At 38.6% G+C, this 23,026-nt stretch overlaps 1 protein-coding gene across 4 annotated transcripts; it reads left to right on the top strand.

Annotated features, from left to right (window-relative positions):
* The first annotated feature begins 1,393 nt into the window (after nucleotides 1–1,393).
* On the top strand, nucleotides 1,394–19,859 carry HEMGN (hemogen). 4 transcript variants are annotated; one of them, XM_054520341.2, is made up of 6 exons: nucleotides 1,394–1,488; nucleotides 1,870–2,091; nucleotides 8,729–8,862; nucleotides 10,659–10,752; nucleotides 15,732–16,918; nucleotides 19,154–19,859. In XM_054520341.2, exons 3-6 carry the CDS (start codon nucleotides 8,784–8,786, stop codon nucleotides 19,246–19,248), a joined length of 1,455 nt encoding a protein of 484 aa, XP_054376316.2. In that variant the 5' UTR covers nucleotides 1,394–1,488; nucleotides 1,870–2,091; nucleotides 8,729–8,783; the 3' UTR covers nucleotides 19,249–19,859. The 4 variants fall into 4 exon arrangements, with proteins under 4 accessions (XP_054376316.2, XP_024107928.3, XP_054376317.2 ...); XM_024252160.3 differs by lacking the exon at nucleotides 1,394–1,488 and having other exon boundaries at nucleotides 1,916–2,132; XM_054520342.2 differs by lacking the exon at nucleotides 1,394–1,488 and having other exon boundaries at nucleotides 2,045–2,911.
* The last annotated feature ends 3,167 nt before the right edge of the window (nucleotides 19,860–23,026 follow it).

Below are 23,026 nucleotides of genomic sequence, written 5' to 3'. Positions count from 1 at the left end.
AAAATGGCCATACTGCCCAAGGTAATTTACAGATTCAATGCCCTCCCCATCAAGCTACCAATGACTTTCTTCACAGAATTGGAAAAAAACGACTTTAAAGTTCATATGGAACCAAAAAAGAGCCTGCATTGCCAAGACAATCCTAAGCAAAAAGAACAAAGCTGGAGGTATCATGCTACCTGACTTCAAACTATACTACAAGGCTACAGTAGCCAAAACAGCGTGGCACTGGTACCAAAACAGAGATATAGACCAATGGAACAGAACAGAGGCCTCAGAAATAACACCACACATCTACAACCATCTGATCTTTGACAAACCTGACAAAAACAAGAAATGGGGAAAGGATTCCCTATTTAATAAATGGTGTTGGAAAAACTGGATAGCCATATGTAGAAAGCTGAAACTGGATCCCTTCCTTACATCTTATACAAAAATTAATTCAAGATGGATTAAAGACTTAAATGTTAGACCTGAAACCATAGAAAACCTAGAAGAAAACCTAGGCAATACCATTCAGGAGATAGGCATGGGCAAGGACTTCATGACTAAAACACCAAAAGCAATGGCAACAAAAGCCAAAATAGACAAATCCAATCTAATCAAACTAAAAAGCTTCTGCACAGCACAACTACCATCAGAGTGAACAGGCAACCTACAGAATGGGAGAAAATTTTTGCAATCTACCCATCTGACAAAGAGCTAATATCCAGAATCTACAAAGAACTTAAACAAATTTTCAAGAAACAAACAAACAATCCCATCAAAAAGTGGGCAAAGGATATGAACAGACACTTCTCAAAAGAAGACATTTATGCAGCCAACAGACACATGAAAAAAATGCTCATCATCACTGGTCATCAGAGAAATGCAAATCAAAACCACAATGAGATACCATCTCACACCAGTTAGAATGGCAATCATTAAAAAGTCAGGAAACAACAGATGCTAGAGAGGATGTGGAGAAATAGGAATGCTTTTACACTGTTGGTGGGAGTGTAAATTAGTTCAATGATTGTGGAAGACAGTGTGGCGATTCCTCAAGGATCTAGAACTAAAAATACCATTTAACCCAGTGATCCCATTACTGGGTATATACCCAAAAGATTATAAATCATGTAACTATAAAGAAACATGCACACATATGTTTACTGCAGTACTATTCACCATAGCAGAGACTTTGAAACAACTGAAATGTCCATCAATGATAGACTGGATTAAGAAAATGTGGCACATATACACCATGGAATACTATGCAGCCATAAAAAAAGGATGAGTTCATGTCCTTTGCAGGGAAGTGGATGAAGCTGGAAACTATCATTCTGAGCAAACTATCACAAGGACAAAAAACCAAACACCGCATGTTCTCACTCATAGGTGGGAATTGAACAATGAGAACACTTGGACACAAGGAGGGGAACATCACACACTGGGGCCTGTCTGGGGGTGGGGGCAGGGGGAGGGATAGCATTAGGAGAAATACCCAAGGTAAATGATGAGTTAATGGGTGCAGCAAACCAACATATCACATGTATACCTATGTAACAAACCTGCACGTTGTGCACATGTACCCTAGAACTTAAAGTATTTATATATATGTATATATATGTATGGTAAGATGTGTGTATATATATATGGTAAGATGTGCAAAAAAGTTATGTAATATTCACTAGAAAAGAGGCTAAAATCAAGCACGGTTATAGCTCAGAAAGGAGAGACCACATCTAGGCAATTAAAGGGAATAGAACAGAATGGTTAAATCCCTAAACTTTACAGTCGGACAGCCTTAGTTTTGAGCCCTAATTCTGCCACTCATGAGTTTATGTGATCTAGGGATATAACCTCTTTAAACCATGGTTTTGTTATCAGTGAAATGGGGATACTATCAGTTGGAAAAATGAAATGAGATACTGCATATAAAGTGTCAGCTACCCATTATGAGTTTGTAGAGTGACTAAGGTCTCATCATATCATTGTCATCGTTGTCATCATCATCATCATCATCATTGAAGGCTTTGTGATGAAGGCACTCACTATCTGGATGGGCAGACATACGATAGAAGACTGAACAACCAGAAGTTACGAAGATAGGTACTGTGGGTGTTAGAAAGATTCATGGCAAAACAGGGAAGGCAAGTGGTACTATTTAATGGAAACATTGGGTAGTTCCAGGAAAGTAATGGGAAAGAACATTGGGAAGTTAGACTTAAATGCCAGACTGGGAAATTTAGTCTTTATTCTGCAGGCAATACTGAGGCTTTACAGGATTCTAAACATGGAAGTGACTGGTTCAGAGCCAGCTGTAGCAGGAATATTCTGGATGTTTGTGCAGGATGGACTTGGGAGGGTGAGGGCAGATGAAAGCAGATAGCCACTTAGGGAACTTTTCCAGTGCTTCCAATGAGAAGTTGAGGCCCCTCTCTGGGATGGTGGTATAGGACAGGAAAAGATGGAATGAGCATGTGGGACACTGGGAAGAAAGAACTGGCAGAACTGTATCTAGCTGAATGTGACAGACAAAGTGAAGAGGCAGAGTCAAAGAAAGTTCTGAAGGCTAAGAACTAGATGGCCAGGCATGGTACTACTATTCTAACAGAAATAAAGTACAGGGAGCCTAGTTTTAGGGGGGGAAGATAAATTTGCTTTTGGTTATGCTAAGTTTGAGGTGCAGTGGGACATCCAGCTAATAAGTGATAACCAAGAAACACTTGGAAATGTGATCTTAGAACTCAGACATATTTATTTAGAAGACATCTGCAAAGAGGTAGTAGCTAAAAGTATATAGTTGGATCAACTGTCTTTGGGTAAGAGTATTAACTCAAAAGGATCAGGGACTCTTGGAAAACATCTCCCACACCTAGGGGAGTGAAAGAGAAGCCTGTGAGCAAGGAGGAGGAGAAGGAAGAGAGAGGTGAGGACACCACACCACCAGAGAGGCTCCACACCATCAGAGAGGCCAAAAGTGGAGCACATTTCATGGAGGGTAGGAGTACTCAGAGGAATTATGAGCTGCAGAGAGGTCAAAAAGGAAGAACTGAGAATGGACCACTGGATTTGGCCATTAGGAAATCATTGATGATTTATGACAGAATGAGTGCAAGAAAAAGCTAGATTACAGATGCAAAGCAATGAAATGGTGTAGGGGGAAAAGGAGACACTGAGAATATATTACTAGTTCAAGAAGTTCAGAAATGAAAGGACAGAGAGATAAGGGGGGAGGCTCAAGGTGGGAACAGAATTGCTCTTCCCCAGATAAATGACCATTCATCAGTGTTTATTCAGAGATGTTTGTCTACACTCTAATAGAAGGAGTATTTGTGGGAGGATTCCAGAGGAGGGACTTTGGGACAAACTAGATTGAAAGGCAGGCTACAGCCATTCTAAGTTATAGAACATGTTATCTATATGTGTACAGCAGCATCTGTTTTAGCAGACAGAAGTCATTTATCATGCATCAACAGACTGAGAGAGAGGGGAACAAGAAACTCTCCTTCTCCACTTAGGAAAACAAAGCTTGATCCAGTCTTTGAAAAGTATTTAAAAGCTTTGAAAAAGTATGTCAGCAAGGAAGGAATGCTAAGAAAAACAAGTGTCCATTGTGTTCCCTTCCATGACTTTTCCACCCAAATGCATTTTAGGAAATTGCCCAGGTGCATCATTAGAACACTCTAATATCACTATTAACACTGTCCGGGTTGATGGGACTTATATCTGCAGTGTTTTTCATTTTATAAAAAGCTCTCATGATCTCTTTTATCCTCGCAGAATCCCCATGAGGTATTACCTTTCTCTATTTTACAAGGGAAGAAACTGAGGATCAGAAAGAATTAAGTGATTTTCCCCAAGTTACCCAGCCAGGAAAATGATAGAGCCCTGTAACCCTCATTCTTTTCAGTGTATGCTTTCATATAATACGGTCTTCACAGTGTGGCTCTCTGGCTATGGCATGACAAACCAAAGTGTACCAGGACTCTCATCTCTCTGGTTTTGGAGGTGCTATAATTTTTATCAATATAGCCTTAAATGGCGTTAGCTTTGGGGCACTTTTACCCAGTCTTGTTTTTGACTAAACAGTATCCAGTACATGGCCTGAGCTATTTTTTCCTGTGCTCCCTTTTCACCTCCATCTTAAAGGGCCCTAGGGCAGAAGTTTCAGCAATGTGTTTCCTTCCCTCCTTCATTTGCCCAGTTCAGTCAGGCCTCTGAAATGCATGACCAAATTCTCAGTACTTACACCTGCTCCAGATGGTCAGGAGGCAGGAAAGCAACTCTCTCCCTCAACACCTAGTTTGTTCTAGTAGGAAGAGGGCCAGGCCGGGCTTGGTAGCTCATGCCTGTAATCCTAGCACTTTGGCACACAAAGGCAGGGGTATTGCTTGAGCCCAGGAATTCAAGACCAGCCTGGGCAATGTGTCAAAACCCTATCTCTACAAAAAAAAAAAAAAAAAAAATACAAAAAATTAGCCAGGCATGGTGGTGTATGCCTGTAGTCCCAGCTACTTGGGAGGCTGAGGGGGGAGGATCACCTGAGCCCAGGGAGGTAGAGGCTGCAGTGAACTGTGATTGTGCCACTGCACTCCAGCCTGGGCAACAGAGTGAGACCCCATCTCAAAAACAAAAAGATAAAAAAAGAAAAAAGAAGGAATTAGAGGGAATTGGAGGCTGAAGGCCCAGCTTCTGGTGCGAACTACCAGTCTCACTCTGTGATCTTAGTTATATCACTCAATGCACTGAGCACCAGTTTCTTGATCAGAAAAATGAGGACAATAATAGCTATGTTATAAGTCTGCTTCAAGGATCCAGTGAAACACTTGTGAAACACTTGCTGGGTTTAATTTTCTGCTATAGCCATCTTGAAATTCTTAGCAATTTTTGAAGGAGAAGCCTTGTGTTTTCATTTTGCACTGGGCCCCCCAAAAATTATATAGCTGGTTTCATCTGCATGCCCTTGGCCAAGTTACTTCACCTCCATAATCTATAATTAATTTAAATGAATTGAATTGTTAGGAAATCAATTGTTAGGAGAATTCTCAATCCTTCCTTTACTTTAGCAAAGTTTGACACAGTGGATTAGTCTCTCCTCCTTGAAACAGTCTTTCCTCTTGGCTTCCGAGACACTATTTTTTCCAGTTTTCCTCTGCCTCACTGGCTGCTCCTTTGCTGTTTTCTCCCTAGCCTGTCAACACATCCAAAATGAAACTCTTGATCATCTCCTCCAAGCCTGCTTCTCCCAATCTTCCTGATCTGTGAATGCTAACTCCACCCTTCCAGTTGTTCACAACAAATCTTTATCTTGATTCTTTATGTCTCACCCCATATACAAGTTATAAGTTAATCCAGAAGCTGACCGTGGCTTCACCACTGCCATCATCCAAACCTTAATCATCTCTCATCTGTATCATGCAATACCATTCTGATTGTTCTTCTTGCTTCCTCTGCCCCTGTCCCACATAGTAGCCAGAATAACTCTTTAAACATATAAGTCAGATCGTATCACTCTTCTGTCCAAAACCATGCCATGACTATCCATCTCACTCAGAGTAGAAATCCTACAAGGGGCAATAATAGGCTTCTTCTCTGATCCCACCTCCTTAACATTCCCCTCCTTAGGCCATTTGCTGGTGCCCCTATACCTGGAATGCCCTCCCAGATATCAGCATGGCATATCTGGCCCCTCACCTCCATCAGTTCTGTTCACCTGTCACCCTATCAGTCAATCCTTCTCTGACCACACTATTTAAAATAGCAGCCACCATCAACCTCCTTTTTCTTATCCTATTATGCCCAGCTCAGTTTTCTCCAAAGCACTTATCACCATCTGACACATTATATATTTTATTTATTTCCTTATTGTTTATCTCTCCCCATTAAAATGTAGGTTTCATAAAGGCAGGGACTTTGCTGTTCAATTACTCTATCTCTAACACATAGGACAGTGCTGGGCACGGAATGAATGACAGTAGAAAGAGCTCTGGCACAGATGATGATATTGCTATTATTAAGTCACGGCAGCATCAAGCCCTGAGTGTATAAATTACTGTCCCAGGCTGCATGTTCATGAAGCAGGGGGTGAGGGTGATTATGGGGACTACAGTGAGCCAAGCCTCCCACCAGATCATACTGTGGAGACAGAAAAGTGAATCAGGAGCTGTATCTGCTCTCTAAGGGTTTGTGGCCTAGAGAGAGGTTTATGTATATATGCAAATAACTCTAGAACAAGGCAGCATTTGTCAAAAAATATGTGGACTTTAATGCCTAACACACATTCTGGAAATTCTAGTTAGAGAATTCTAACTAAATTTCTAACTAGAATTTTCTACAGAGAGAAGGGACCATGAACTGTGGCTTGTAAACTTACTGTAGGCTATTTCTGTCTCAAATTCCCGCTCTGGCCTGTTTATCATGCCAGAGACACCTTGCCTGACTTCCAATCTAGTTTGCTCCAAAGTGTCTCTCCACTGGCCTCCTCCACCCAATATTACCTTCAATTTACTGTTAACTTGAAACCCCACCCTCTTACAGTCCCTCCACACTCTGCTTCTAGATACAGGGAACATGGGGCAGGGGTGGAATCGACTTAGGTAGGTTGTAGCAGGATATAAAGAAAGAATCTATTATTTCCTTGCAATACAGATGTACACACTTTCTATGAGCCTACAGGGCACAGGGATCAGGAACTGCACCATCCGTCTCTACAGCACAAGAGGGGGCATTAAGCAAAATTTGCTGAATTGTTGAACTGGGTGTTACAAGCTCTTAGTAAGGATAATTTTATTCAAGAAGTACCTCTGCATCCACTGAAGGTGTCCCAGAGGGATTCTATAATGTTATTTTATTAAACTATCCTAATGTAAGAAACAACCTAATAAGAATTAAAACATATCAAATAAAGGGACCAATATTTAAAAAAACACTATTTTGTAATTTTTAAAGTTACTTTGAGTTATTTAAACCCCATATCTGAAAATCCAAAATTTTCAAGCAAATAATGCCTGCTGTTCCGTGCAGGATTCCTTTGAGTAGGGGCTCCCTGAAGTTACCTGAATTTTTAGATACAGAGATTTACTTAAGAGAAGGACTGGGGAACTGAGAGAGGTAAAGCTAAATATTAGGATTTAGTAATTAAAAACCAAGTTAAATTTTAGTGACAGATACTTGGGTGTTTGTTATATCATTCTCGATACCCTTTAGTGTGTTTGACAGCTTGTTTCTCTAATATATTTACATGATACACACATTTTTATACCCAGGAAAGATCAAGCACACAAAATGATGACCCATCTCTTAATCTGTAAGAGATGTTGCTGGCAATAAGTAATAAAATACTGAGTACAGGTAACTCTCCTCCTCCGTTCTCAGTTTCTTTGTATATAAAATAGGCAGGGACTAGATGATTTTGGGCTCTTCGAGTTCTAATGCCTTAAGACTCCATGGAAGTAGTGGGTATCTATTCATATTACAAAGGTCTTTCTTTATAAAGAATCCTCTTCAGACTTTCTCTTTCTTTAGTGCATTTAAACTATGACTTGCTTTACCAAAATCTGGTTACTGTATTTTTATTGGTAGCTAACATTTATTGACCAAGTTCAATATGCTAGGCACACACAAAATGCCTCATATGGATTACTGGACTTAATAATCCCAGTAACTTTCTGAGGTAGATACCAATATTGTCCCCATGTTATAGATAGGTAAATTGACTCCAAGGCTATCTAACCTGCCTCAGGTCACTGAATTAGGGAATGCCAACACTGGAATTCAAATTCACTTCAATTCAATCTGAATCCAGAACACATATATTAATCCTGCATCTCCAAGACTGGCTTCCTGTATCAGGAGGTGCTCAGGGTTTCTTCTTTAGTTGAACCATAGTAGTCTGTGGCTCCTTGTCTTCACAAATGGGGTGACTGCTTGGAGACAGGATGGTTCCTTTGATGACTTCAACTTAATTTCTGGGATATAATGTGGTGATATTTTCATTAAGAAGTAATTTTTCACCTTCCCCTATATGAGTAACAATGGATTTCACTAGTTATCTTGAGTCACTTGTGAACGATTTGGTGAGCAAAAAAGGGTACAAAATTGCTGTGAAATTCTAATTTGGTTCTTTATGTCTATTTCTTATCTAAGTCTAACAGCATACACAGCAAAACTGTACATTATTTTGCAACAGATTAAGGTGAAAAAAGCCACATACGGGAAACCACGTAAGATTAATATATATCACACTTTCTAGAAACTTTTATATCCATTATTTTCACTTTCACAAGAACCGTATGAAGTAGGCAAGACAGGAATTATTTGCCCATTTTGCAAATGCAGAAAGTCACAGAAAAGGGAGGTGACTTGCCCTGGGCCACTGAGCTGGTTGGAGCCTAGATTGTGTTCTTTCTACACTAGGCTACCTCCATCTGTAAAAAGGAACATCGGATCCAGACACTTCCTGGCAGATAGAACCAAAAGAGTGCTGACTAGAGGCTGTGCCATGCCAGGCTGTGGCCAGAGAGTTTCCCTGTATAAATAGCAACCTATGCTAGAGGTTGCTAGCACCAGCCATTTCCTCTGCTCACACCTGTGCAGTGTGATAAAGATAGTAGAATTAGCTTGCAGCTGTGGTCCAACCAGATAAAACTTTTAGGCGGGAAGTCAAGTGACAGGCAAACTTGTGTGTGTGGTTTTTTTTTTGTTTTTTTTTTAAGTGTTAGTTGTTTTTGATATTTTAAAAAAGCATCTAGGCTGCTTGTGGAAGTCAGACCAAAATAGCAGGAAGGTGTTGCAGCAAGATGGATTTGGGAAAGGACCAATCTCATTTGAAGCGCCTTCAGACACCTGATCCTCATCAAGAAGAGAACCATTCTCCAGGTAATGAAAAATACCTTAAGAGCTGGTGGCTGTTGAGAAGAATTCGGGGTATGATAATTTTCTCTTTTGAATGGATCTGGCCAAAAAAAAAAAAAAAAAAAAAGGAAATAAATGAAAGCTAATGAGACTAGTTCATCCAATAATTTCATTCAATGGCTGTGGTAAAACAAGTGGATTAATACATTTCTATGGCAGCACAAATTTGGTCTAACGTTTGGAAAGAGATCTGGCAATAAGTGGTGAGAGCTATAATACTGTTTATTCTTTTGACTCACTAATCTCAGTCCTTGGATCTATCCTAAAGCAACATTTCTCAAAATGTTTTGTGGAACCTTAGGCCTTGAGATACCTTAAGACATTGTTTTAAATTTTTTTTGCTACATGGATCTCTTTGGCATTCTGATGAACCCAGAGACTCCTTCTTTGAATAAAATTTTTAAAGGCATAAAATTAAATATATAAGACTAGAAAGGGAATAATTATATTAAGATACAAATATCAAAATAAAAAATTGTGATATAGTAATATATATGATTATTTATAGATTACAATATCCAGTGGTGGGTCTAATAATAGTACCAAGTCAAATAAATCATAGCCAGTAGGTGATATTTTAAGGTATATGCAACAACTATAATGTGATATAAAAAATATGTGATTTCTTTGTAGGGACAAAGTCATATACTGAGGGGGAGGGAGAGCATAAGGAAGAATAGATAATAGATGCTGGGCTTAATATCTAGGTGATGGGATGATCTGTGCAGCAAACCACCATGGCACATGTATACCTATGTAACAAACCTGCATATCCTGCACATGAACCCCTGAACTTAAAAGTCGAAAAAAAAGTCATATACTGCCAAAACTACTGTGGTTTGTTACCTACATTCGTAATTGAAGGAACTGTCAATTTTAATTAGAGGTTGGTAAAAATAAAGGTATAATTTTTTCCTATAAAGAACCCTTATCCCAAGAACAAGAGGCACCATGATTCAAGGGGCATGCTCTATTCTTTAGAGGTCCCAGTGTGGATTTGTATCACTTCACAGGCTCTAGGAAGCTCTACATCAAAGACTCATTAATTTTTCTCAACCTTAGACGGCAGCAGAAAACTTTTTTGATCAAACCCTTAATTTTCCAAAGAACTTGAAGAAACACCATTCTAAGGAAAAAATACCAAAGAAAAGCTATATGCAATGAATATGCTTATTATAATTTGATATACAAGGCAAAGATAACTAGCAACAACCTAAACGCTCAATCCAAGAGGAATGATTGGGAAAATGAGAGTACATCAACTAGACTACCTATCATATTGTCATTAAAATTATCATTATGAAGACTACGTCATGGAAAATAGTTCTAATATAACACTAGGTTAATAAAAAGATAAAATTGTGGTATGCTATTCTTACAACTTTGTGTAATATAAAGACTGGATAGAAGTGAGGAATAAAATGAAAACAAGTTATCATGTTAAAGACAACAAAATATGGCTGCTTTTTTCATTATTTGTACAATATATAAAATCACTTTGAAGAAATTAATAGGTTGGTAGCACACTTATGTACAAATACTATGTAGGAGTAGGTCTCTGACCTTTTCATTCAAAAACATTTGCTGAATGTCTGCTTCCAGGCTTTCTCTGGAGATACAAGGGTAAACGAGATGCCGTCCTTGTCCTCAAAAAGCTAGGAGAAAAACCTAGCACAGAGACTCTGCCACTTGGCTACAGGACTTTTGCTGATAGACACCACAGTTCATCACTTTCTCTAATCACTTTCATTTTATTACAGAAGTCATTGGAACCTGGAGTTTGAGAAACAGAGAACGACTTAGAAAAAGAAAAGCTGAAGTGCAAGAAAAGGAAACGTCACAATGGCTATTTGGGTATGGTAGCATCACAAGAGAAAGGGAACTAATATATTTATTGAGGATGTTATGTATCAAGTAGTGCTATGCACTTTACACACTGTATTTTATCTTTCCAACAATCCTGTAAATCAGGCATGGTTATCCCTATTTTACAGAAAAACAGAGACTAAGCCTCCAGTGAGTTACATCTCTTGCCTAAAGTCACACACACAGCTGGTAAAATGGTGGGAACAGAATTTCTTCCCTGGTCTCTTTTAATTAAAGCACTGAGCAACCGAATTATATTGTAGAGAAGCCTGGCGTTTAGCTCCTATGGTAATATAAACATAGAAGCATCCTGTTGGGAGTGGAAAACATCATTGAAGAAGCCTCCAAGATTGTTCTCCAAGCTTTCTATTAGCTAAATCTTTACTGAATGAATATGATTAACTCTCCATGGAATAAGCCAAAACATTCGCTGTAAATGAGTGACAAAGAGTTTAGATAACCTGTATGTTCACCTGTATGTAAATACAGGAAGGGGGTATAATAACATGACTGTAAATTAGGCGGCATCTAATTGCATCCATTTCAAATATGATTGTGACAACTGGGGACTTGCTTGCTTGGAAGGGGAGCCCAAAGAGCCAAAAGTGCAGCATCCATCTAAGCCAAAGTGTCTCCACTTTGGCACTGCTGACACTGGGGGCAGGAGAACTTCCTGTTGTGTGGGGGGCTGGCTTGTGCACTGCAGATGTTTTGTAGCATTTTCTGGCCTCTAGATGCCAACAGCACCTTCCACCCCAGCTGTGACAACAAAATGTCTCCAAGCATTGTCAAATGTCTTCTGGGGTGGGGTTGGGGGAAGACAGGCAAAATCACCCCCAGTTGAGAACCACTAATTTAAGCAAAGCACTCTTCCTAAGAAAGGGCATTTTCCAATCCCCCAAACCCCACTGTGGACTGAGCACTGTCTGTTCTGCTACAACAGATGTTTCTGTAACACCAAGTTCACATACGATTGATAAATAGGAGAATGATGTCAGTATAATGTGGGGGTTGTGTTGGTTCATGATTTTTTCCTAGTCAGAAGAAAGCAGAATAGTGGGAAGAGAATTAAAGCCTTCAGCTGGAAAGAAAAAGCCTTCAGCTTGGTGGTTGTATAAGCAGGATTCTTTTCAGCCAGCATCCAGGGTTCCCTCCCCAGAGAGGCATAACACCAGCCTTGCGCAGCTCTCCATCAAGTGGCAGCTTGCACTTCCCTCCTGTGCCCAACTTAACGGCAACCCCGCTGGCTCAGAGCTCAGGTCTCAGCAGCTTCAAGCCTGCAATTACACTATATTTGCATTTACTATCCCCTGAGGCAGCCTCCAGCCACAGTAAACTGCTTGTCTGGACCATCGAAGTTCTCTCTCCTGGTACCAATTATGGTTTTAGTTAGTGTTAAAATGTTGCAAGGGTTTTGAATCATTTGTCCCAAGCCTATTTGCCTCACCTCCATAACCACTGTAACTTTATAGAGGATGATTTTGCAGAAAGTGAGGTTTTTTAGGAACACGTGTATCATTTTATAGTAGAAATATTTGTATTAGGGTCCTGTGGCAGGTCTATTGAAGATTATCCAATTAGCTCCCAAATTCCATACCCACTAAGCAATCTTCCAACATTACTCGGCTTCCCAAGTACTTATCTACAGAGACAGTGCATTTGTTTGGGAGCCCAGAGCCCAGGTATTCTCCTCCCCTCCCCTCCCCCCTCCTCCCCTCCCCCCTCCCCTCCCCTTCCTCTCCCCCATCCCCTTCTCTCCCCCATCCCCTCCTCTCTCCTCCCCTCTCCTCTCCTTTTTTCTCTCTCTTTCTCTCTTTCACTCATTCATTCATTCATTCGTTTTGAGACAGAGTCTCACTCTGCTGCCCAGGCTGGAGTGCAGTGGCATGATCTCGGCTCACTGCAACCTCTGCCTCCCAGGTTCAAGTGATTCTCATGCCTCAGCTCCCAAGTAGCTGGGAATACAGGCACTGGCCACCACGCCCAGCTAGTTTTTGTATTTTTTAGTAAAGATGGGGTTTCACCATGATGGCCAGGCTGGTCTGGAACTCCTGGCTTCAAGTGATTCGCCCACCTTGGCCTCCCAAAGTGCTGGGATTACAGGCATGAGCCACTGTGCCCAGCCAGTCCAGGTATTTTCTACTATGTGACTTTGTATGTCTGTTCATTAAAAAATTGGTCTTTAGGTTTATATGTCAGTCTCCTTAAATCTGCTTGATGAGCTCTGCCCCTGATAAATGGAGGTAGTCTCAGTGTGCTAACAGAATCAGGTTTCTGGGCTTGCTAGGCTGAGGGTATTCACTCAAATGGATAACACCTTGGTGAGCCTCTTGGTAGCTGGCTGGACTTGCTCTGGTGATACATCTCTATAACGCTGAGGCCTGTGCCCTCTTTTCTCACTACAACATACCATACAGTGAAACTTTATTAGTTTCAGAGAGAGGCAGCAGAGTGCATGGTTATCAGCCTGGCTGTTAAACCAGAATGACTAGATTCGTAGCCTGGTTCCCCTATTTTGTAGCCAGAGCCCTTGGAAATATTATGGAAAATAAATAATTCTCATTATAAATGAATAGATTGGCACTCTGGCTTACATACTAGTCTCTTTGCATTTAGTCTGTGTGTATCACTTCACTACCCCTGAGCAAACTCATACTCAGGGTTTCTAGACCTGCAATCCAGGCATGGCTCCTTGTCTGTGCAGCCTGCAGGTGGATAATGTATATGGCTTGATTATCAAATACAAGTGTTGGGCAAGTTACTCAACATCTCTGTGTTTCAGTTTTGTCATTTGCAAAATGAAAATAATAACTACTTCATAGACTGATGTGAAGATTATATGAGATAACAAAATAACTAAATTATTTAAACAGTGCCTGACATATACAAGCACTATAAGTGTTTCCTGTATTCATTTGAGTCCTAATTTATATTTGAATAATTCATTCATGTAAGTTATTATATATAATTCTTATAACCACCACATGAAATTGGGCCGATATTATTTAACTCATTTCACTTACAAGGAAACAAAGGCATGTAGAGGTTAAGTGACTTGCCCACAATCATGAGAGAGTACAGACTAAAGTTTAGGCCACATAGGTATTTTTTGTATTTTTTGAAAAACTACCAGGGAAGACATGGACTATTACATTACTCAGATATCTTCATATAGAGATTTAAATAACAAATTCTTTAGGATTTAATATCTAGGAAAAAATATGTGTTTCCTAAGGAACTTGGATATACTATTAATATCTTTTTCAAAAAATTTATCAGAATTTTATGATTTATCTTGTCACCTTGGTTACTTGTAGTAATAGTTCAAAATGCTGAGGTGCCATAACCATCATCTTTAGATTTCCTTTTTTTTTTTTTTTTTGAGACAGAGTCTCATTCTGTCACCCAGGCTGGAGTGCAGTGGCATAATCTCAGCTCACTGCAACCTCCACCTCCTGGGTTCAAGTGATTCTCTTGCCTCAGCCTCCCAAGTAGCTGGGATTACAGATGCACACCACCATGCCTGGCTAATTTTCGTATTTTTAGTAGAGACGGGGTTTCACTATGTTGGCCAGGCTGGTCTTGAACTCCTGACCTGGTGATCCACCTGCCTCGGCCTCCCAGAGTGCTGGGATTACAGGCATGAACCACCGCACCCGGCCTAGATTTCCTTTTTTAAATATAATTTTCAATATTATTTTAGACTGCTCTGTTACATCTATACCTTTTTTTTCTTTTTTTCTATAGCCTCATATTAGAAGTGAACATATATACTTTTTTGATATTGATTTCAAACTGTGTTTGGTGAGGTAATCTTTTAAAAGCACTTTTTTACAATGGAAATTTCAAACATACACAAAAAAATGGAACAGGGTATACTTTTTTTAAATATGCAAGGAATGATGGGCACTATAAAGATGTAAAAAACACTAGTTTTTATCTCCAAAGACTGTCTAAAATGTTTACTAAAAGAAATACAGTTTCTTCAGAAATAACTACAGTATGAGGCAGCCTATGTTCCTTGCCTTTAGCATGGTACACCCAATAAGTCCTATAGGAGTGCTAAGCTGGGAGAGCATTTTAGTCCTGTAGTCTCTTAGAGAAGGCTCCATGGAGTGGGTAGCATGAAACAGAATTTCAGTAGGTTTAGAAAAATGATGTAATGCTTATTTATAGTACTGCCCCCAGCCCCCAGCCCATCTGTATTAGCCATCTGTATTTGGTTGTATTTGCAGTGCCTAACAATTTGTCACTGGCTGCAATTTCCATGCATATCCTTTCATCTTCTAGATCTTTAATTTATTAATTAGAAATAGGTATAATATGGCCACTCATGCCTATCTACCAGGCTTCTTAACTTCAAGAAGTGTTTTTGCAGCCTTTGACCCCTTATAGTATACCTCATTTGATATATACTATAGCAACTTAGAATTCTTTACACAAAATAATGTATTTGATAATCAAGCCATATACAGCATCCACCTGCAGGCTGCACAGACGAGGAGCTGTGCCAGGATTGCAGGTCTAGAAACTCGATTTGTATGAGTTTACTCAGGGGTAGGGAAGTAACACACACAGACTAAATGCAAAGAGACTAGTGTATAAACCAGAATGTCACTCTATTAATTTGTAATGAGAATTATTTATTTTCCATAACCAAACTTTAAGAATATGCTATAACACACACACGCGCGTGCGCGCGCATTCACTACCCTCACCAAGAAGGCTCCTGGTAAGCAAGGTATCAATGCCACGAAGTCCTGGAGAAACATTCCCTCTCCTAAGAATTGAGAACATCTAGCGCTGCTCCTTCATTTTACAAACAAGGAGATTGAGGCCCAGAGAGATTAAGTGACTAGTTCATGATCCTTGTGCAATGAGGCAGTGGGGGACCTGGCACTGTTATTACAAGCATTTATTTGAATTCTGTAGCATCATTGCTGACACTAATTCTGTTCTTTCTGCAGAGAACAGAAAAAACGCAAGCAGCAGAGAACAGGAAAAGGAAATCAAAGAGGCAGAAAGAGACAACCAAATACAGAATTGAAGGTGAAGCCTCAGTCACAGATAGAAAAGGAAATAGTGGAGAAAGCACTGGCACCTACAGAGAAAAAAACTGAGCCACCTGGGAGCATAACCAAAGTATTTCCTTCAGTAGCCTCCCCGCAAAAAGTTGTGCCTGAGGAACACTTTTCTGAAATATGTCAAGAAAGTAACATACATCAGGAGAATTTTTCTGAGTACCAAGAAATAGCAGTACAAAACTATTCTTCTGAAACATGCCAACATGTGGCTGAACCTGAAGACCTCTCTCCTAAAATGTACCAAGAAATATCTGTACTTCAAGACAATTCTTCCAAAATATGCCAAGACATGGAGGAACCTGAAGACAACTCTCCTAACACATGCCAAGTAATATCTGTAATTCAAGACCATCCTTTCAAAATGTACCAAGATATGGCTACACGAGAAGATCTGGCTCCTAAAATGTGCCAAGAAGCTGCTGTACCCAAAATCCTTCCTTGTCCAACATCTGAAGACACAGCTGATCTTGCAGGACGCTCTCTTCAAGCATATCCAAAACCAGATGTGCCTAAAGGCTATATTCTTGCCACAGACCAAAATCCAGCAGAACCAGAGGAATACAATGAAACAGATCAAGGAATAGCTGAGACAGAAGGCTTTTTTTCTAAAATACAAGAAATAGCTGAGCCTAAAGACCTTTCTACAAAAACACACCAAGAATCAGCTGAACCTAAATACCTTCCTCATAAAACATGTAAAGAAATTATTGTGCCTAAAGCCCCCTCTCATAAAACAATCCAAGAAACACCTCATTCTGAAGACTATTCAATTGAAATAAACCAAGAAACACCTGGGTCTGAAAAATATTCACCTGAAACGTATCAAGAAATACCTGGGCTTGAAGAGTATTCATCTGAAATATACCAAGAAACATCCCAGCTTGAAGAATATTCACCTGAAATATATCAAGAAACACCGGGGCCTGAAGACCTCTCTACTGAGACATATAAAAATAAGGATGTGCCTAAAGAATGCTTTCCAGAACCACACCAAGAAACAGGTGGGCTCCAAGGCCAGGATCCTAAAGCACACCAGGAAGATGCTAAAGATGTTTATACTTTTCCTCAAGGTAAGGGCTGTTTATAGCACCAAGGTAGGTACATCTCCCCCAGAGTAGTGATTTACAACTTTCTCTGACAATCCTGGATTATTCCCGGTTATTTCAATGGATACTATGAATTTCATTGACTAGTTTTAAGTGAACAATATTTTCATGCAACCAATGTCTGTCTTGGTATATTTCAAAGAGTCAAAAAAAATTGAAAATGCAAGCATGTACATTAAGTACTTATTCATACTATCCATCCATTATGAGACGCTATAGTCAGTGAAATAAACCCAATATAGGATGAATTATTGCAAAATATTTAAAAAATTAAGTCTACATTAACAAGAAACTCGATGAATGAAGTTTTTCTAGGAAATTTAATTTGCCTGATAAATGGAAAGCAGGTAAATTCATAGTACGAAGTACTGAGGGAGATACAAAGCTGTAAAATATAATCCTGTTACTAGGGAATTCATTCTTGTAGGATTTATCAGGTTTACCAAAAACCCTTTCTATTTCAAGATTTGTTCCTGAAAAACTTTTTCCTAAGTATAGCAATTTGAAAATAATGTAACCTTTCTTTAATTTCACTTGCCTCAGAGACATAACTGAGAACTTCAGTTCTCTTCATACAATACTGTAGACTGTATAAGAAATGGACTGAGTCTATTAGACCTTAGTTATCCCCAGGAAACTGATTTCTAAAGAAATCCCTTTAGTAGTTTATTTGCTCTTTATCCTAAAAGATGAGTGCAACAAACACATGGTGCTAGTTAGTTTCCAAGTAATACCAGTTTCGAAGAACTATTTAAAGAAATACATTGCAGCAAAAAGCAGGCATGTGAAGCAGTACATGCACCTGACAGAGTACCCTGCTGGAGAAGCAGCTCTAACCAACACAGCGTCCTGATTCCTAACTGCTTCATTCTAAACCCAGCAAGGTCGATATGGTCAACTAATTAACGCTTATTTTATTTTTGGCTTTGTTTGACCAAATAAATGGGAATATCTATTTTTCCTGATTATAAAAGTAGCAAGTGTTCATTATAATAAAGCAATATGTAAGTGAGTATCGAGTAAAAGTCCCCTATAATACCATCTTCTATCTCCAGTTCCCAATCTTAAGGTTGTTTTGTTTCAACAAATGAGACAGTACCCATCCTATTCTGTAACTTGTTTTTGTTTTCATTTACAATATGTATTGGAGGCATCTTTATGATGTCTTTTGTAACAACTGCATAGTACTGTGCTATATGTATATTCAACCAGTCTCTATAAGGATGAACACTCAGGTTACTGCCAAGTTTTACTATTACAACAATGTTCAATGAACATCATTGGGAATAACATTTATTTAGTTAACATTTATCTGATACTTTTCTATGTGCCAGACACCATATTAAATATTTTATGTGGTTTATTTTATTCAATGTTAAAAGCTCAACTGGATAAATAATACTCCCATTCTAAATATAAGGAAATGGAGGCACTGGAGGCTTGTCTGATTATTTCCTTTGAATCAATCCCTAGAAATCGAATTGTTGGGCCAAAGGGTACCCAAATTTAAAGTGTGAATATACAGTCAGTCACACTAGCCTCCAGAAATGTGGTAGCAATTCACACAAGACAGGTGCCTTTTCCCCACACCCTTGTCAGCACTGTACATTATGACATTTTAAAAATCCTTATCTGTCTGCTAGGTTAAAAAATACACTTGATCTTAGCCAAGAGGCTGAGAAGTGATAGGTTAAAAAATAAAATCCACCTAATGGTCTTAATCACCCCCTTTTATAATTAATGTTACTAGACATCTTTTCAGGATTATTATAAATATAATTTTTTAAGAATTGCCTGTTTGAATCCTTGTCCCATTCAACATTTTTTATTTTTTTCTGATTAAAAAAAATCTCTTTAAATAATAGTTTTTACTACGTATATGTTGCAAGTATTTTTCCAGTTGTCTTTGATTTGGTTTAACTTTGTTTATAGTGGTTTTCGCCATATATAATTTTAATTTTTAGGTATTCAAACCTGCTAGTCTTTTCCTTTATGCTTTCTGGTCTCTGTGTTCGGCTTAGAATCCTAAGATTATTAAAAACACTATTATTTCTATAACTTTATGGTATTTAAAAATTTACCCCATCTGCGGTTTGTTGTTGTGTATGTTGTGAAGCAGTTTTTCTTCCTCCAAATGGAGAGTCAATTGTCCCAATACAATTTATTGAATCTATTTTTGGATTTTATTTGACTTTACAGAAATGAAAGAAAAACCCAAAGAAGAGCCAGAAATACCAGCAATTCTGAATGAGATTCATCCAGAAAATGATGTCTATAGCTATGTTTTGTTTTAACAATGCTCAACCATAAAGTTGTGGTCCAATGGAACATACAGCTTAATAGTTTATGCATGATTTTCTCAAAATATTGTAAAACTTTTGACAATGCTCACTAACATTATTTTTTCTATTTGTAGACCATATCTGAAAGAAATAACATTTTTTAAGGCTCTACCATATAGACAATATCATGCTAGAGTGTGTGTGTGTGTCCGTGTGTGTGTGTGTGTGTGTGTGTGTGTGTGTGTATGTGTGTATATGTCGGGGAGAGGATAGTGGTGGGAAGAGACAAATAAAGAAGGGGGGAGGACTGGATAATTGGTTTTCCCCCCTAAGAACATTTATTTAAGTCTTAAGAGCAGATAAGTGACTAAGACTGAACACATACATTTTGGGGAGTATATAGTTTTCTTGTAAATGCTGTTCAATTATTAATGTAACAGTAGCATCAAAATTTTATTCAGGCTTTAGTTGACTGTTTTGGTCAGTTTTAACAATTCTCCTTAAAAGATATTTTGGAGTGATGAATGTAGTTTACTTTTGTGTTTGAATTTTGATTTTCTATGTTTACTTTTTAAATATTGTATTTGTGCAAAATGTACATTAAATCATTATTACATGCCTAACTGTGTGGATACCATCATGCTAAGAATTGCGGAGGTTAGAAGACCTATCTAACATCCCACGGTGGGGTTAATTTGGTTTCATGGGGAAATAAAACAGAAAACAAATAATTACAAAAGAAAATAGTAAGTGCTGGTGCCATTTGAATGGTAGATACAAACAGAGAATGCTCACTTTTTGCTGGAGTGACCTGAAAAAATTACACAGGCATGAAGCCTCGAAAGATGGAAAGTATTTGCATAGATGAGGATAGCAGCATTACTGTGTGGGACAAAGAGAAGGGTGAGTTCAAAACATGTTCAAGAGAACTTCAGGCAAACTACGGTTAATGTAGAGTCCATACGAAATAGTAGTAGGCTTGCATGCTAAAAAACTCATATTACTAGAGCATAGAATATTTTGCTTACTTAACCAAGAAATATATCACTTGTTAAAAATGGGGAATGAAGTCAGATTTTTGTACAATAGAATGGCAATTTTAGTATTTTAGGAATATGATAAATATGGTGATAATGGTAAAGATTAACTGAAAACGACAAGAGACCAGGGCAGGAATAGAAGCTACTCTGGATGGGAAGATGTCTGAAAATTTACCCTGGTATTTTTTGTTTTCAGTTTTCCTTCTGTTATTACAGAGGACTAAGAATATTTTTGCAAATAAAGGTTCATTCAGCAAGAACACACTTGCACAAGCTTTCCATATAGGCACTGTGCTAGGTACTAGCTACATCAAAGAACAAGACAGGGTCACAGTCCCTCAGGCATTCATGGTATAATGAACATGAGAGAGCAGTGGTTCTCTCAACCCTTCTGGTACATTAGACTCGCCTGGGAAGGTTTCAAAAATACATATATGTCCAGACTTCTCCCCCAGGGATTCAGATTCCCCCGTCTAGGTGACGTACAGGCATAGGTATATTTATTTTTTAATTGTTTTATGCTTCAAATAATAGTTTTTGGAGGAATAATTTTAGAATTACAGAAAAGTTGTTATGATAGTACAAAAGTTACTATATACCTTTCGCTCAGTTTACACCAATGTTAATGTCTTACATAACAATGGGCCATTTGTCAAAACTAAGAAATCAGGATAGTTATACTACCATTAACTACAGACATTATTCCGTTTTCATGAATTTTTCCACTAATGTCCTTTGTCTGCTTCAGGGTCGAATCCAGGATATAGAACTGCATTTAGGATGTTTTTATTTTAAAAGCTCTCCCGACAATTCTAAAGTGGAGCTAGGGTTGAGAACCACTGGTACAGTGGGATGTTACAACATTGTTTCCCTCCTATCTGCCTACCCCCTTTTGTGTGTACATTAAATTTTTTACCATCAGGATATATTCATTGTACAATTATTCACACCCCCATTATATTTATTACACAACATACTGAGGGCAGGGCTGCACAACCACATAATAGTTTCTTCTCTTTTTTTTTGAGACGGAGTCTCACTCTGTCGCCCAGGCTGGAGTGCAGTGGCACCATCTCGGCTCACTGCAAGCTCCGCCTCCAGGGTTCACGCCATTCTCCTGCCTCAGCCTCCCGACTAGCTGGGACTACAGGCGCCCGGCCCGCTACCACGCTTGGCTATTTTTTTGTTTGTATTTTTAGTAGACGGGGTTTCACCGTGTTAGCCAGGATGGTCTCGATCTCCTGACCTCGTGATCCTCCTCGGCCTCCCAAAGTGCTGGGATTACAGGCATGAGCCACCGCACACGGCCACAACCATATAATAGTTTCTTACCTCTCAATGACACTTCAACATTTATACTTTCACATAAACTATTTTATTTGATCTGTACAAAAGTATGTGAAATAGGCCAGGCGGTGATTATCACTCTCACTTAAAGATGAGGGAATAACATCATAGAGGGAAGGTACTCACCCAAAGTCACATCTGACTTCCTCAGTGCTTTTTGTTTCTTCTTTGGAATGTGCTTCTGTCTCAATTTCACCTGCCAGAGTGGGCCAAAATTAGAGGAAAAAAAAAAAGAATAAACTGAAGTCTCAAGTTCTAACAGTGTTGCATTAAGATGGACCTTAAGAGATTTGCATACGTACAGTGCACAGGAGCACAAAGATGAGATGGGGAAGGAGAGGGAAAGAGGAACGCAGTACATTAGAGGAAGCAGAATTTCTCTCTCCACCTCTCGGGATCCTTTCTGCTTGCCCTCTTACATCACTCCCTGCATTCACCCACAACTTCTACTTTCTCACCATTCTTGTTCAAACATCACTGTGCATCTAAAATTCTTCTGGCTTTCTTTTTGGCTTAGAACCTTTAGGTGATAGAATTAAAGTTTTGCAAGAATCCTTCTAGCTTGACTTTGTGCTGCCCTCCTCTCATGTTAGGTTCTTAGAAACCCATGAACCATATGATATTACAGCCAAAATGATGTGTGAGATGGTTCAAAGCTTTAATTGATTCTAAAAGGGGTCCTTCACCCAAATGAGAGGTTAAGAATCACTCTACCAAGAAGTATTTCTCAAAGTAGTACAAGCTGAAAACTATATAATTATTTAGGTCATTTCTTTAAGGCAGATTTCTAGGTCTTCATCTAGAGGAGAGGTTAAGTCTTATAAACTGCAAATAATCACATATAATTCCAGACAAGATAAGAACTTCAAATCATAGACTAAAAAATGTGCTGCATATTTAAGTTCCTGTTTTCAGTCAAGAGAAATTTTACCTATAAAAGAGGTAGCAATCTATTTCCCTAGTATATTCAAATCAGCTTTGCACTTCAGTACTTGTCACACTTGATAATTACATATTTTTTGTGTGATTATCAACGTCTACCATGCCCTCCAGGAGGGCAAATATCTCTTTAAGTCTAGTCTTTCCACAAGTTAAGCGGGACTATCATTTTCAGCAACACCACCATCTAGTGGCAAGTGCAGTAATTCTGGCCCAGTTTTATACACACACGCGCGTGCGCACCATATAGATATATATATAAAATAAAACTATATATAACTATATATAACTATATATAACTATAAACTATATATAACTATATATAACTAAACTATATATAACTATATAACTATATATGACTATATATAACTATATATGACTATATATAACTATATATATGACTATATATAACTATATATAACTATATATATTACAATGGTTTTCAAACTTGTTTCTCCAGCTGC

The sequence above is a fragment of the Pongo abelii genome, chromosome 13 (assembly GCF_028885655.2).
Source record: "Pongo abelii isolate AG06213 chromosome 13, NHGRI_mPonAbe1-v2.0_pri, whole genome shotgun sequence".
NCBI classification, from domain to species: Eukaryota; Metazoa; Chordata; class Mammalia; order Primates; family Hominidae; genus Pongo; species Pongo abelii.
Note: the sequence above shows the minus strand (reverse complement) of the source record. Positions and strands in the feature narration are given on the sequence as shown.